This window comes from Rattus norvegicus, chromosome 1 (assembly GCF_036323735.1).
Source record: "Rattus norvegicus strain BN/NHsdMcwi chromosome 1, GRCr8, whole genome shotgun sequence".
NCBI lineage: Eukaryota > Metazoa > Chordata > Mammalia > Rodentia > Muridae > Rattus > Rattus norvegicus.
The window spans coordinates 95,039,800-95,055,189 of NC_086019.1; the positions used below are offsets into that span (position 1 = coordinate 95,039,800).

Consider the following 15,390-nt stretch of genomic DNA (forward strand, 5'->3'; position numbering starts at 1 on the left):
TGCTTTCTTTCAAATACTTTATTGAGGGAAGTGAAGTTTGGGAGTTAAATACTATCTATTTTTGAAATAGGGTCTCACTATGTAGCCTAGGCTGTCTTGGAACTTGCTGTGTAGCCCAGGCTGGTTTAGAAATCAACAGCAGTCCTCGTCCCTCAGTCTCCTGAGTTAGAGACAGTAGGTGCACAGCACGGAGCTAAATTGCAAGTCTTGACTCTGCTCCTAGCTGCTTCTTCATTTGTATGGCTGTTGCAGCGCTACCTGGGCCTGTGCCCAGCGCCGCTGCCACTGGGACAGGGACAGGCCCTGACGGAGCTCCTCAGAGAGGGCTGCTTGGCCAGGCTGCTCCCACCTGGGGAAAGGCATGATGTCTGAGGAAAGGCCCATCCTCCAGACCCTCCCCATCTTGGCAGCTTAAGCCATGAACCACAGTCAATTCCCCGATATTCAACTGCCCCCATCTTACCAGTCCTCAACGATCCCCTGTAGCTCAGGGATTTGCTCCAGTGCCTGCTTCAGCAGGTTCAACAGCTTCTTCAGTGTCTGCCCCATGTTTTCATTCTGTTCCTTTTCCTGGGACTCCTGGATCTGCAGCAGCTCTGGAGGTTACAAGTGGGGAGGCAGCTCCATGGTTCCCACCTCAAGAATGCCACCTTCAAGACTTCAACCTAGACTTTCCCATTGTCTACCCTGTGGCCTACCAGTCCCTAATATACATCAAACCTGGCCACTTCAGCTTCTCCCTTTCTTCTCTGTGGCCTCTTTCCCAGGTTCCAGGCCTTAGTCTTCCACCCTCCATGTTAGCCAGAAACTTCTCCCTCTCTTGCTCAGAAGCCTGCTCCTCAGGTTCCCCAGTGCACCCCAACTCCTCTGAGTCCAGATTCCTCAGACAGTTTGCACTCTGTGGTTTCTGCTCCCTTCTGGGGGAAACGCCAGAGCTTACGTGAGACACCATGCTTTTTGGTTTTTCTTTCTCTTTTGAGAAAAGGTCTCTATGTAGCCCTGGCTGTCCTAGAACTCCATATGTGGACCAGGCTGGCCTCACACTTATAGACACCTTTCTGCCTCTAACTCCTGAATACTGGGATTAAAGGCGTATGGCCTTTATTTTTTTCTTTTGAGGCAAGGTCTAATCTAGTACAGTCTAGCCTCAAACTTGCTATAGAAGGATGATGCCAAGCCTTTACTTCCCAAGTACTGGATCTGCAAGTGTGTGCATGCATGTGTTTGTGTATTTTAGGTTTATTAGGTTTTGTCTTCATGTATGTGTATGCAGCACATGTGTGCCTGGTGCCCAAGAAACCAGAAGACAGCAGCAGGTCCCCTGGAGCTGGAGTTACAGATGGTTGTGAGCGGCCACGTGGGTGCTGGGGACTGAACCAGGGCCTCTGCAAGAACAGGTGCTCTTGACCACTGAGCCATCTCTCTAGCCACCTTCCCTTGGAGACAGGTCTCACACTGTAGGCCTTGCTGGCTTGGAACTTACTATGTAGACCTCACTGATCTTACACTCACACTCATACATGCCTATGCCTCCACGGTACTGGGACTAAAGGTGTACGCCACTATTCCCAACCACCACACCTAGTTTTATGCAGTCCTGGTTATGAAGGCCAGGACTGTATGCAAACTAGGCAAGCACTCTATTCCCTGGGCTCTATCTTCAACTCACCATCTTTCCCAGGGCCTTTTCACCCCACTTCCAACTTCCACTCTTGCACCATTTCCCCCCAAATGGTGACTGGGCCTTGTCCCCACTGCACCAGAACAGACCCACTGAACCCGAATGCAGAGCGCCGCCGTCACTGAGTGCCTTGTCTGCAACCTCCACCATGACTCTTACATGCTCTTTATCTAGGCCTGCCGTCTCTGGAAGTCTCTGAGTCATGGGTTAGTGTGGCAGGAACAGATATGCTAGCCCAGAACCCCGAATTTGGATGAGCTGACATGGGGGTTAGGGATCATTTGGAGAGGAGAGAAGACAAGAAGAAAGGGAACAAAATTATTCTTTAGAAGAGAGGAATCCAGGAGCTGTTACAGATGCATAGGCAGGTAGTGGTGGCTCACAGCTTTAATTCTGTCAGATCTCTGTGAGTTCGAGGCCAACTTGGTCTACAGAGTTGCAGGACAGCTAGGGCTACACAGAAAACACAAACCAAACCAACCAACCAAACAAAAAGAGTTCAAGATAACCATTAGGCTGGGGTAATGGTGTGAGGTGAGAACACCAGCATTTGGGAAGCTGAGGGAACGAATTGCTTGTCTGAGGCCAGCTTAGGCTGCTTCACCAGACCCTGTCTCAATAAACAACAGAACAACAAAAGACAAACAACAAAAGAACACTGGGCCATCAAGATGGTCCAGCAGATAAGAATGCTTGCTGCCAAGCCTAACTACCTGAGTCTGAGCCTTGGGACCCACATGATGGGAGGAGAGACCAGGCTCCAACAAGTTGTCCTCTGACCTTCACAAACATGGTGTGGCACACACATGCACACACACTAAAGCAAAACAAGGTATTCTGAAGGCAATGAGTGAGTAGTTGGCAAATGGATAGACTGTATAGCCTTATAGTTCGATCCACATCTAACCATGGGGTTGGGATTGGGATGGGACCCATGTTCATAGCCAAGCTCTTGCCTGGGCTGGGGAAGCAGGGGGGCAGGGTGCACACCTTGGGAGGCAGAGGCATGAGGATCTGAAGTTTGAAGACAGTCTGGACTACACAGTGAGATACACACCAAAAGACAAAAAAAAAAAAAAAAAAAAAAAAAAAAAATCAAACCAACCAACTGTACCGTGAAGTCAGGCTACTAAGCCTTGTACACCTGAGTTCCCTGCTCTGCAACTGGGGGGGTGGGGGTTGCTGTGCAGCTGAAGCAAGCATGCTTCCAGCACACTGCAATACTGGGGTCTTTAACACTTCCGTGCTGGCGCAGACCGGAAGGAATGCTGGATCTGAAAAAGCAGGCAGAGCCAACATACCCTGGGTGGATGGTCCCGGAGGCAGACTGGTCTTCACACTGAGATTTCCTCCTCGGAGACCCCACTGGTCTTGGAGAAACAGAAGATCTTGTCGGAGAGAGGCCGCCCTTGGAAGCAGTAGTTCGGGTGCCTGGGAGTAGGGAAGGACGGTCAACTTGGCCACAGGGTTGGGACTGGGATGGGCAAAAAGGTCACAGGTCATGGACACCTACTTTCCCTACAGGCAGTCCCAGTGTGTGACTCAGCAATAGGAGGCTGGAGCCCCTTGGGGTAGTGGGGTGCAGCTGATGGATAGATGGTAGAATCCTGGATAGCGGCTTCAACCTGTGGGAAGGGCAGCAACAGAACATCAGGTGGTTTGATTTACAGAAGCTCATGGACTTGGAGGTAGGCTTAGGGACTTAGATGATATGGGGTAAGGTTTGGCAAGTCTGGGGACCCTGGGCTACTTTTGTGTGCATGTGCAGGTGTGTATGTGTGCAGAGACCCAAGGTAGACAGCAGATGTCTTCTTGGTCACCTTTATTTTCTAGATTGGGGCTCTCCTCTCACTGGACCGCACCTTGGAGCTACTTGACTAGGTTTCAGAGGGAAGACAGGGCTGGCCCCACCTCACCCTTTGACTTGGTATGGTGGTAGGGGGCCCAGGATAATGTGGGGCAGGTGTTTGGCTTCTTCCTTCAAGCATCGAAGCAGTTCTTGGCTCTGTGGTGCCACAGCCTCAGAGGTGGGAACAAGCTTCTGCCGAATCAGGGCTAGCACCTGTGGGATGGAGATGGTAGGTGGGGTAGCCAGAGCCCACCATGCCTCGCCCAACATTCACCTTACCTCCTCTGGACCCCGGCTCAGGCGAGTCTTGCTAGCTGAGTTTCCCTTGATGAGCAGACGGATCTGTTCCTGTCTCTCCTCCTGGGGAGTCAGAAAGCCACCGACACTAGCTCCCCGTTCTTCCCACTGCCCAGGGCAGGCAATCCACCCCTTCTTACAGGGGACAGGTCCTGCTTCTTCCTGGGAACCCCCCACCCCCCGGCTCCCTTCCTCAGAGGTCAGGTTAATTTGTTCCTTCATCCCTCCCCTCCATATCTCTTCAATATTTTTGAGGTTTATTTATTCTTAGTTTATGGCATGGCTGTGCTGCCTGTAAGGATATCTAGGCACTGCATGTATGCCGCCTGCTCACAGAGGCCAAGGAGGCCATCAGATCCCGGGAACTGAACTGCCAGCTGTGAGCTGCTATGTAAATGCTAGGACCTGAACCCAGGTTCTCTGGAAGGACAACTAGTCCTTTTGTCAAGACAGGGTTTCTCTGTGTGTCTATCTCTGTCCTAGAAGTAGCTCTATAGACCAGGCTGTCCTTGAACTCCTAGACATCATCGTGCCTCTGACTCCGGAGCACTGGGGTTAAAGGCATAGGCTACCATGACCCAGTGTAGCCAGTCCTCTTAATGCTGAGCCATCTCTCATAGCCCTGGGAGACCCAGAGCTTGGTCTCTAGACCCCACACCCCTACTCTAACCGTCTACCAGGCCCAGGATCTCACCACCAGCTGCCGCCACTGTAGGATCCTCTGCCTCTTGGCCTGCAGCTCTCGCAGCAGAAGCTGCCGGTGCCCAACTGCACTCTCCAGTTCCTGGCTCTGGGCATGAAGAGCCTTGAGCTCTGCCCACAGGCTACTGCGCCTAAGCTCCAGCAGCAGTACTTTCCTGGGGGAGTGGGGTGGGGAGGAAGTGAGAGAGTGCAGAGAGCCTGGCAGCCACACTGGGGAGATGAGATCTTTGGGGAGGCATGAAGAACCACACACACAGGAGACAAGCACCAGGAAAGGGAGGAAATGAAGGGGCTCCCAGGGTAGACAACATCTGACAACATCTAGCATCCCCAGCCTCTGCTGAGGGAGCCTCTTTACCTCTCATTGGATCCCAGTGAGAGTCTCTCCATCTCCTCAACTAGGCCCTGGAGGCGACCAGTCAGAACTTGTCTCTCACTCAGGAGTGCACTCCTCTGGGTAACTAACGTACCTACAGCCTGCCAGCCCTCCTGGAGGTGCAAGATCCTTGTGAGCATGGTCCATGGGGAGAGAGAGGGCTTCAGCAGGTCTCGGGAGAGTGTCTCAGGGTTACCTGGATGAGATGAACAGTGGACGGCAGGACCTGGCTGGAGCCTGAAGAGTCCGGGGCCTGGGGCCTGGGGCGGGGACAGAGCAGTTGAGGGACCAGCCTCTTTGTATCGATGAATGCGGGCAGTTCAATATCAGTCCTCCCTTCCCCTGGTCGGCATTCAGTTCCACCCCATTTGCAGTTCCCTGTGCCTGTTCCTGGCTATGGGGACATTCCCTTCACACCTGGACAGCACCTCTTCTTTGAGCCCCTCTTCTTTGAGCCCCTCCCCATAACACAGGGACCGGATCTCTGACTCCCGCTCTGCAGCCAGGTACTCCAAGGCAGCCAGGATGTGGCCTGCAGGGTGGTTCGTCAGCAGTGACTGGAAAGGCAGGTGAAAAAGCAGGGTGGGATGACGGTGCAGGGATGTAAGCCAGGTCTCTGAGGCCCTGACTTAGATGGCTAGGGGTGACTGGAAGTTTTATCATGGAGCAGGAGGAGGTACCCTTTCCTGGGAGCCTTGCCCTCTTACCTCAACTGAGGTCAGCCACTGCTGATAGGATGTTCCAACATGGTCATCACAAGGGCTTCTGTGGGTTTGGGTAAGCAGACAGTGAATGTTATAAGACACATCAATTACCCTCTAAATTATCACCACTGCATCTAAGTAGGAGCTATCATTGTCCCCACTGTAAAGATAAGGACATCGAATCCATCTATGTCTACTAGACTTGAGTTCCCCAACTATCTGAACTTGCTGTCCTGGGGTCCACTACATGTCCTCTTAGTTCTTGATCATTTACCCTAGTTAAGTCTCCTGGCCAGAGCCTCCCAGCCCCACTTCTAGAGCTGAGTAAGGGCCTCCTCTGTGTCCTAGAGCCTAACAGCCCTGACTACCTAGGCTGTCAACACCTATGGTGAGTCTGTCTTTTCCTAATCCTACCCTAGGAGCTCTCACATGGCAGGGATCAGAACTGAAATAACCCAGAAATACACTGTCTGAGGAATTAATAAACTAACAATCTCCCATTCCTCAAGCCTGGGTCCTCACAGAGTCTCAGAGGCAGAGAACACTCACAGGATGCTGCCTCCCCTGGCCTGGGGAGTCAGAAGGTTCTGCAGGAATTGAGTTCGGAGGGAGCAGGCTGCTCGGACATCACTCTAGGGAGAAGAGGGTGGGGTGTTAGTGGGTTCTAGGCCTCTGCTTGATCCTCGACTCCTCATAGCCCCACACAGCCCAGGATTCTTACCAACACCTCAGGCTCTAGGGCCGGGGCTGCTGACACCACAGGTCCAAAGGTCACATCCACTTTGGCTTTCCTGGAGGGACGAATGTAATTGGGATGGGGCCTTGGGAGAATAGACGTCTGTGCTCCCCACCTTGAACTGCCCCGGTCTCAAGGGCTATCTCTCAGATTAGGTCACTATCATCTCCTATATTAGCGTTCTCATTGGTCTCCCTATTCCTGTCCCCTCTGGTCAGGACCCTATTAAAATCTGGGTTTTCAGTCAGGCACTGTGGCTCATGCCAGTGGTTCTCAGCCTTCCTAACACTGTGAGGCTTTAGTATAGGCCCTCATGTTGTGGTGACCCCCAACCATAAAATTATTGTCATTGCTACCTCATAACTATAACATTGCTGCTGTTATAAATCAACTTAAATATCTGCATTTTCTGATGAGATAGGTGATGCCTACCTGTAAGAATGGGTCTTTCCACCCCAAAGGGGATGCAGCCCACAGGTTGAGAACTGCTAGATCCTAGCTCTCAGGAGGTTGAAACAAAGGTTACTAGAAGTCTGAGGCCAACATGAGCTACACAGTGAGTGCCCACGTGGTGGTGTGGATTGTACCACAGTCCTCTCAAAGAGTAACCAGTGTTCTTAACCTGGGACATCTATTGTTCCAGTTCCCCCTGGGCTACATAGTAAGTTTCAGGCCAGCTGGCCTGAACTACTCTGTCTCAAAACACTGACAAAGAAAAAAAAAACTAGATCTGGCTGGGCCTGGCACAGGCCTGTCATCCCAGTACTGGGGAAAGATGGCGTAGTTGCTGTAGTTACAAAGCACATTTAAGGCCAGCCTGGGTAGCTTAGTGAGACTCTGACTCACATTTCATAGAAAGTAAACTGAAAAGCAAGGGGTTGGGGATTTAGCTCAATGGTAGAGTGCTTGCCTAGCAAGTGCAAGGCCCTGGGTTTGGTCCCCAGCTCCGAGAAAAAAGAAAAAGAAGAAGAAAAAGCAATTCAGGGCCAGAGAGATGGAGAGATGGCTCAGTGCTTAAGAACACTTCTTGCTTTCCCACAGGACCTGGCTCACAACTGCCTATACTTTGGCCCCAGAGGATCAGATGCCCTCTGGCCTCCAATGGACACATGCATGCATGTGGGCGCATAAACTCACACGTAGAAACAATAAGTGTTCAAATGAACAAGCAAAAGGGCACAGGTCAGGTGTGGTAGTGCACACCTTTAATCCCAGCACTTGGGAGATAGGGGCAAGTGGTCACTGTCACGTTGGGGCCACTCTGGTCTACATAGACCATGTCTAAAGCAAAAGTCAGACAAACAAAGGGTAAAGGATGTAGCTCAGTAGGGCATCAGGCATATCCATAGTGCACAGGCAAGCATAATATATCCATCCTTACGTAATATAAACACCCACGTACAGAAAAGGAATACAAATAGAAACAGGTATTCAAACCAAGCCACTCTGGTGAGACCTAAGGATTGGCGTCACAGCCCAATTCTGGCTCCTCTCCAACATGCCCCTTTCCTGGTGCATTAGAGCAGCTGGTGGGTATCTTCTGAGCACTATTCATGGTCTGACTCACCTAATTCTTACACTGAAGAGAAAGGCTGGGCATTAATGCCATTCCATCGAGTTTAGAGGCACAATGGATACGTTGCTAAGGCCATGCAGTTCTAAATAGCCAAGCAGTGGCGTCTGCTGTTTCAGAAAGAAATGGCAGTGACTCCATGGCTCTGTCCACCTCTCCTGCGCCACCTCCTCACACTGTCCCTCTGGCCAGCAAGGCTTGGCTACATTCTCCTGGAGGTCCATTTTTTTTTTTCTTTTCTATTTTTCGGAGCTGGGGACCGAACCCAGGGCCTTGTGCTTGCTAGGCAAGCGCTCTACCACTGAGCTAAATCCGCAACCCCCTGGAGGTCCATTTTTAAAGCTGACCTCCAAGCCTTTAAGGTTGCTATAGAGACTTCTCCCTCAACTTAAACGTGACTTCATCCTATGACTCTTCGCAGGATTTCTAGCTACCTGAAACTATGAGATATTTCCTAGGCTCCCCTCTGCCTTCTATGTAGGAGAACATCAGCTCCAGCGGGGTGGGGCCTTATTCTCTGTATCCGCTTCTTTCTCCAAAGCCGGAGTTGTAGACATCCAGTTGGTACCATAAATCCAGGTGCCCAATATAATAAAACTGCCCATCCTGACAGCCCTCACACTATGGCTGGAAGCTCAGAATTCTGAAAGGAAAGGATCAGGCGGAACACAGGGGTTTCTGAGAACGTCTAACCTCCCAGGAAGGCTGAACCCCACCTCTGCATGTCCTGCAGACGCTTGAGTTGATTCTGCAGCCGCTGCATGGGGTCTTGCAACCGACGGTGCTGTCTTCGTACAGCCCCAGCCAGGGCCTGGAGGAGAAGAGTTTGGCGCTGGGTGTCTTTCAGGTTCTGCAGTGCCTGCGTCATGGCGATATCTATGTGTGTGGGGGGAAACAGAGGTGGCTGTCAACATCTCTGTCACCCGGGGTTTCACTGCCCATTGGGCTGGCCCCACGAGTCACCCTGAGCCTCAGTCTCTTGATCCATCAGCTCCAGGCTCTGGTCTAGCTCTTGGTTCTCTGCCCGAAGGCGGGCCACAGTGGCTTCCAGCTCCAACTTCCGAAGGATCTGGTGGAATCAGGTAAGGGTCAGAAGGTCAGATGCTTGGTCTTCCTGGGGCTTAGCCAGGCTGCACTAACTTCTGGGTGGCACTTGGTTCCTCACCTCAACTCCTGGGAGGTGGCTGACAGGCTTTTCTTTGTTTAAATGGCTCAGGTCTGACACAGAAGCACCAAGAATCTCCCTAGCTCTTTCCCTCCTGGTATTGCACTCCACCGTCTTGGTTTGCTGTCTGTGTGGTGACTCCAACATCTTTGTCAGAGGCTTATTAGTTCTCTCTTTTTATTGAGACAGGGTTTTGGTGTGTAACTAGCTCAGACTGCCCTTAAACTCATAGTCCTCTTGCTTCGGCATCCAAGTGCTGGGATAGCAGGCAAGTATCCATATACCCAGCTTTTTTTTTTTTTTTTTCAATGCGTGTCTGTGTACCACATGCATGCAGGCACCAGGGGAGGCTAGAAGGTGTTAGACGCCCTAGAACTGAAGTCACAGTTGACGGTTAGACATCTGCTCTGGATGCTGGGATGTGAACTGGGGTCCTCTTCAAGAGCAGCAAGTGCTCTTAGCTGTTGAGCCATCTCTCTAGGTTCCCCCTAGTCTTGACATCTTCCTTGTGTTCCTTAGCGGCTCTGTCAAACCCTTCCTTTCCCTATCTCCTCTTTTCAGTTTTGTTTATCCTATCGACTTTTGACCAGGTCCCTCTGTAGCCCAGGCTGGCTTCGGACTCACGGTGATCCTTCTGCTTCCTCCTGAGTGCTGAGACTACAGATCCTCAGCTTTCCTCAGGACCTTCCTTTCTCCAACACCAATGCCCCACGTCCATATACCACTGCTCCCCACCTTGTGCCTGGCTCCCCCTAGACCACAACCCTCAGGAGCACAAAAATCTGTGCTGTTTTGTAACATGGTGTCCCTGACAGTCCCACCTCCAGGGCCTAGAGCAAAAATATTTGCAAGCTGACTTTTGGTTGAAAGAGAATATTAACAGCACAGGCTTCTCACCTTTGGATTGTCCTGGTGGCCATACCTAGAGAAATGAGACCAGAGTTAGGAGGTGGCTGGGGCTTTCAGAGAAGAAGGCAGAGAAAAAAAAAAAAAAAAAAAGAGGTGGTGGTTGTGGACAAAGTTAGACAAAACTGGGGAAGATAGGAATCAATGAACTAAGAAGCAGTTACCAGAGGAGGTTTCCCTGGATCGTCTTGATACTCCTACATTGGAAAGATGGAGAGAAAGGAGTTGCTGCGGGCCGTGCCTATGCCTTTCCCACTGTCTAGCCCACTCCCCTGCACTAGGTTTGACTTACCTCTCACTACGCACATGCTGCATGATGTAGGCCCAGATGTCAGCGCCCTGACCCAGACATAGCCTGAAGGGATACAGCATAAAGTATGTTTGGAGCATTGCCCAGGAGGGCCCTCCATCATCTCCACAGTTACGGTGGTGGAAAGTTACAAGATTTCTCACTTCTGTGGGTAAGCCTGGGGGTGTCACTAAGAGGTTATTCTTATTCCACGACGGGGTTCTCTTTCTTCTACGAGAGGTTTAGTTGTAGTCACTTCCAGAGATGGGTGTAAGAGGTCTCCATCCTAGGAAATGGTCTTTCATAGCAGGGTCATGTTTTACTGTTTCTGCAGATTTGGTCCCCAATAGAGCAGCCATTGCTAACTGCCTAGTGTCATCTTTGCTTAGGGTGAGAGTGGCAGAGTTGAGGTGCTGTAGGGACCTCCTTATTCTGCAGATCCTATTTTTACACTGTGGGTAGAGTGTCTTATTCTCGATGTAGGGCGGGGATCTTACTCCTCGAGGCTAATTCCAGGATGGGGAGTCCTTAATCCAGAAACAGTCTCACCTGCGCATTGTCGACTCCCGGGGGCGGGCCGCTAGGGGCACTCCCATCTCTTCAGCAGCCCAGTGACTGAGTTCCCGCTCTTCCTGCATTAGTTCCATGGCTGTCACAGAGCTCGGCTGCAAACGCAGCTTCCCGCACTCTCTTTAAGTATGGCGCCCATCTATGACGTCAGGAGTGCGACGCTGAGATGTCACCGGTTGCCAAGCAGACTGCCGGTCCCAGTTGCCGGGTTTCTGAATCAGGCGGCTACTCTTAAAGGCTCTTGGCGCTCCAGTGTACGTAGCTTAGTGAATGAAAAGGAAAAGGACGAGGTGACGTTCAGACGCCCACTTATCCACCTTTGTTCTTTCACTCATTGTAAGAGGCAAAAGGTCCTAAAGATTTCACTCTATTTTCTTGAAAAAAAATGCGACTTGTAAGAAATTCCCCTTTCCCAAAGTCTAGCATTTAGATAAAACCCAGCATTCCGTCAGGGACTTAGGAAAGTCATTTCTACTTGCTAAAAGTAGTCATCTTTGGCAGACTAGGACTCTTCCATTAACCTATGCCTGTGGTGGCGTTCATTAATATATCGAGGTCTATGCTAGCTTCTAGGTTCCCTCAGGCGCTTCTCACAAGTACCTCTCGCAGAGTTATCCTGCCTGACACATCCCGCCCCTACCCTAAACCTCTCTAGCTCCTATGCTTTGGCCAGTTTCAGATTCTTGTTTAACTCAGCCATTTTGGCCACTCACCTCTTGATTCCCAAGCACCCCTTGTGTCCTCTTGGCACTCTCTCTCCAGTCTTTTCTTCCTCTCTTGCCCATCCCCCGCCCCCACTCCCTACCAGATCCACACGCTCCAACTGCCTCTCAGCCATTTCTTTCATACACTGTCCTCTTTAACCCTGGTAAATCAAAGTTCCAGACACTAGTAATTTAGCAGTTAGATTTACATGTTAAATTCCCAGTCCACAATACATCCACACGACAAATTCACTGCCAATTAGTAAAGATTTAAACAGCCCACCTAGACAAGAAAAAACTGACCCAGACCACCTGGATCTGGATCATCCTGCTCCGTTATCTCCATCTTGATTTTCTTCACTCCTCATCCTCTCTCCTTCCTAGACTTTCCCCCGCCTGCCCTTCCTTCTCTTCCAATGATAGGCTACTCCTTACGCCTCGATGCATAATGACATCATCCTACACTCCTGCACGAGTGCATGCATGCTTGCGTGTGTGTTGTACACCTCTGGTGTGTGCTGGCGGAGCCCTGCCGTTATGTGTACAGGTAGTGCCAAGAGGAAGATGGCAGCCATCTCTCTCCCTCTCTCTTACTACCTTAAAACAGGGTCTCTCACTGAGTGTGGACTCCTGGCTGTGAGCTGCTGAGCTCCAGCCACCTTTCTTCTGTCTCTGCCCTCCATCTAGTCCTTCCCTTAGCACTGGACTAGCAGGTACTCCCAGCACAACCCAGCCACAGCCACACTTGGCTTTTCACCTAATTGCTGGGGCCATCAACTGCCAGTTTCTCTGTTTTTATTTGGTTTTTTGTTTTTTCTTTTTTGCTGTTGTTGTTTTTAAATGCCCTGTGCTCACTAAGTAGCCCTGACTGGGCTAGAATTTGCCATGTAGACCAGGCTGGCTTTGAGCTTATAGAGATCTGCTTATTTCTGTCTCCAGAGGACTTGGATTAAAAGTCCGTTCCGTCAAGCCTAGCCTCATTTTGTTTTGTGGCAAGCTCTGTTTATAATGTCCAAGCTGCTATCGAACTAAGATATCCTTCTACCTCATTGTCCTAAGAATGACCTAAAAGGTGGCTGATTGCAGAGTGCGACCCTATGTGAGACTGGAAAGTCCCTTTTAATGGATTGGCCATATATAGAGTATTTCAGGTATGATGTGGTTGTGTGTTAATACCCTTAATGGTCAAAGACTGTGGTCATGGTAGACTCTTTGTTCCTTAAAAATATTATTTATATTTAGCTTATGTACACAAATGTTTATTTGGGCACTGCATGTGTGTCTGATGCCCAAGGAAGTCAGAAGGCTTTGGGATCCTGGATTTAGAATTACAGATGGTCGTGAGCTGCCGTGTTTGTGCTGGGAATCAAACTCTGTTCTCTGTAAGAGTAACAAGTGATCTTAACCACTGAGCTATCTCTCCAGAACCTAGACTCTTCACCCTTGAGTGGCTTAGCACTTTTTATTTGTTTTTTATTTCTGTATCTGTGTAAGTGTGTGGTGGGTGTGTGTATGTGTGATGTGATGTATGTGTGCAGTGTGTGTATGTGTGTGATATGTATGTGTGTGATATGATGTATGTGTGTAGTATTTGTGTATATGTGTATGCATGTAGTATATATGATGTATGTTGTAGTATGTGTGTATGTGTGTAGTGTGTGATGTATGTGTGTAGTATGTGTGTATATGTGTATGCATGTAGTATATATGATGTATGTTGTAGTATGTGTGTATGTGTGTAGTGTGTGTGATGTATGTGATGTATGTGTGTAGTGTGTGTGTATGTGTGTGTAGTGTGTGTGATGTATGTGTGTAGTGTGTGTATGTGTGTGTGTAGTGTGTGTGATGTATGTGTGCAGTGTGTGTGATATGATGTATGTGATATGATGTGTGTATGTGATGTATGTGTGTAGTGTGTGTGATGTATGTGTGCAATGTGTGTGTGATGTAATGTGATGTATGTGTGTGATATGATGTGTGTCTGTGTATGATGTATGTGTGTAGTGTGTGTGATGTATATGTGTAGTGTTTGATGTATATGTGCAGTGTGTGTGTGTAGTGTGTGTGATGTATGTGTGCAGTGTGTGTGTGTATGATATGATATAATGTATGTGTGTGCTGTGATGTATATGCGCGCGTGTGTGTGTGTGATGTATGTGTGTAGTGTGTATGCACACAAGCCTGGGTGCCTGCTTGCCTATATGTGCAGCATGTATATGCAGTGTTAGTGGAGACCAGAAGAGGGTATCAAATCCCGTAGAACTGGAGTTATGGGTAGTTGTGAGCTACCATTGGTTGCTGGGAATCAAAGCTAGGTCGTCTGGAAATGCATCCACTCCAGCCCAAACCAGACATCTATGTCTATGATGCTTTCACCTCTGATCAAACCCACCCTACACCCTCAGGAGATAGGCTTTTTCTGCCTCCCATGGAGCTGGGGCCCCACCCTAGGCTGCTCTAATGGAGTTGTTTCTATATTCTTTTCCTCTGGGTCCCTACTCATACATACGCGTTACACATTTCAGAGCCCATGTTAGCATCCTAGTCCTTCTCACCTTCTCCCTTCCCCTAACTCCCTCCAGCTCGAGGGCTCCCCTCTCCCCAGACCCTCACTCTCCCTATGACTCATCATTCACCCTCCCAGCTGACCTCCGTTCCTCCCAGTCTCTTGGCACCCACTGACCTGCTCTTACGCACTTCCATCCTCTCCCACTATCGTCTCGTCTGTCTCCTGCTGTCTTGCTGTCTGTCTCCACTCTTCTCTCCTGCTTCCCAAGGCATGGCCAGTCCAGTCTGATGGCCATGCTCAGCCTACCTTTCTCTCTCCCTGCCCTGGACTTCTCCAGATGCCTTTGGCTGTTTCTTTCTCTTCAGATCTGCAGTAATTGTAGCCATACCGTGGGATGGTCTTGTTGGCCGTTTTGTTATGGCACCTCCCCACATACACTGTGGGACAGTTGTCTTGAAGATGCTGGATAGCAGATGAGGAAGGGCAGGGATGTACAAGAGAAGGGGGAGCAGACGAGTCCTCAAATTGTCTGTCCTAGCTTAGTGCCTGGAGGGAGAGCCCAGGCGTCTGTGCAAGGAGGGAACACAACAGAGCCCTCAATCCCACCAGGCTGAGGACAAAGACTAGAGCTGCAAAGAAGCTAGAATTCACAAAACAGAGAACGAGGTCGTAACTTTAACTTTTTCAAAGCCTTCTTTTAATGATGGTTCTTAAACGCTTTAAACCTCCCTTCTAGACCACCACCCACCAGAGGTAATGGGAAAGAAAGAATACAGGGGCAGGGTGTAAGGCGCGGGTGGGGAGTGGTTCTTCAGACCAACTCCCTCCTGTGTTGTCCGGAAATCCGCAGTTTAGTTCACAGCTCAGCAGCGGCAGCTCAATCCTTTCACCAACACTTCACAGATGCGGCAGCGGTCCGGTTCTGTAGAGTCAGAATAGCAAACACAATCAGCAGAGACGGCCCACCTAGCAGAGATACTCAGACCTCCGCCTCAGGGCGAGTCAGCAGGAGGGACCCGGAGAGACTCCAGAAGTTCTCAGCTGCGCCTCTCTCAGTGAAGTGAAGATCAATGAAGACTCGAGACCCACAAGTGTTGCACGACTATCTCTATAAGCAAGCCTAGCTCAGCCCCCATCCCTGTCCATCAAGTCCTATTTATATCCCTCCAAACAGCATATGTCCTCCAGGGGTCTTGCCTCAGCACGTGTGTCTGTCTCAGTGGACATCACTCTGCTCAATCAGCCAGAGTCTGCAGAAGCAGCAAGAAACTGCAGCACACCACCAAGAAGTTTTGTTTTGTTTTGTTTTTGGTGAGTTTCTCCTTATGG

The 15,390-nt window shown here is 50.0% G+C and overlaps 3 protein-coding genes across 7 annotated transcripts in view; 1 reads left to right on the plus strand and 2 right to left on the minus strand.

Annotated features, from left to right (window-relative positions):
* On the minus strand, positions 1 to 10,979 carry Haus5 (HAUS augmin-like complex, subunit 5). 3 transcript variants are annotated; one of them, XR_010063664.1, is made up of 20 exons: positions 10,828 to 10,961; positions 10,282 to 10,344; positions 10,154 to 10,186; positions 9,981 to 10,005; positions 8,882 to 8,987; positions 8,635 to 8,794; positions 6,331 to 6,400; positions 6,159 to 6,241; positions 5,613 to 5,670; positions 5,323 to 5,462; positions 5,102 to 5,165; positions 4,888 to 5,018; positions 4,522 to 4,684; positions 3,810 to 3,890; positions 3,598 to 3,743; positions 3,195 to 3,306; positions 2,983 to 3,112; positions 1,285 to 1,385; positions 464 to 596; positions 333 to 349 (listed from the first exon to the last, which is right to left on the minus strand). XR_010063664.1 is itself a non-coding variant. In NM_001427629.1 (19 exons), the coding sequence occupies exons 1-19, from the start codon at positions 10,923 to 10,925 to the stop codon at positions 232 to 234; spliced, it is 1,914 nt and encodes a 637-aa protein (NP_001414558.1). In that variant the 5' UTR covers positions 10,926 to 10,979; the 3' UTR covers positions 1 to 231. The 3 variants fall into 3 exon arrangements, 2 of the variants coding, with proteins under 2 accessions (NP_001414558.1, XP_038949906.1); NM_001427629.1 differs by lacking the exon at positions 1,285 to 1,385 and having other exon boundaries at positions 1 to 349; positions 10,828 to 10,979; XM_039093978.2 differs by lacking the exons at positions 333 to 349; positions 464 to 596; positions 1,285 to 1,385 and adding an exon at positions 1,392 to 1,939.
* 2200002J24Rikl (RIKEN cDNA 2200002J24 gene like) overlaps positions 10,977 to 15,390 on the plus strand; it is a 26,536-nt gene continuing 22,122 nt past the window's right edge. Inside the window, exon 1 of one of the 3 annotated variants that reach the window (XM_063274436.1) lies at positions 10,977 to 11,138. In XM_063274436.1, coding sequence (XP_063130506.1) covers positions 10,977 to 11,138 — 162 coding nt within the window. Of the gene's footprint in view, positions 11,139 to 14,964; positions 15,373 to 15,390 lie in introns of those variants that run through there. The other 2 variants (XM_063274476.1, XM_039091283.2) reach the window with 2 other exon arrangements.
* The window catches only part of LOC100912333 (uncharacterized), a 5,039-nt gene continuing 4,384 nt past the window's right edge, over positions 14,736 to 15,390 (minus strand). Inside the window, exon 2 of the transcript XR_010059975.1 lies at positions 14,736 to 14,983. The gene's annotated coding sequence lies outside the window, so the exon portion shown is untranslated. The remainder of the gene's footprint in view (positions 14,984 to 15,390) is intronic.

Excerpts from the sequence above, each read along its gene's own strand:
- Haus5 (NM_001427629.1), bottom strand. The coding sequence starts at position 10,925 with ATGGAACTAATGCAGGAAGAGCGGGAACTCAGTCACTGGGCTGCTGAA. Across the intron at positions 6,242-6,330 it reads CCCTAGAGCCTGAGGTGTTG|AGTGATGTCCGAGCAGCCTG; the intron begins GTAAGAATCCTG and ends TCTTCTCCCTAG. Across the intron at positions 5,166-5,322 it reads AAAGAAGAGGTGCTGTCCAG|GCCCCAGGCCCCGGACTCTT; the intron begins GTGTGAAGGGAA and ends TCCCCGCCCCAG.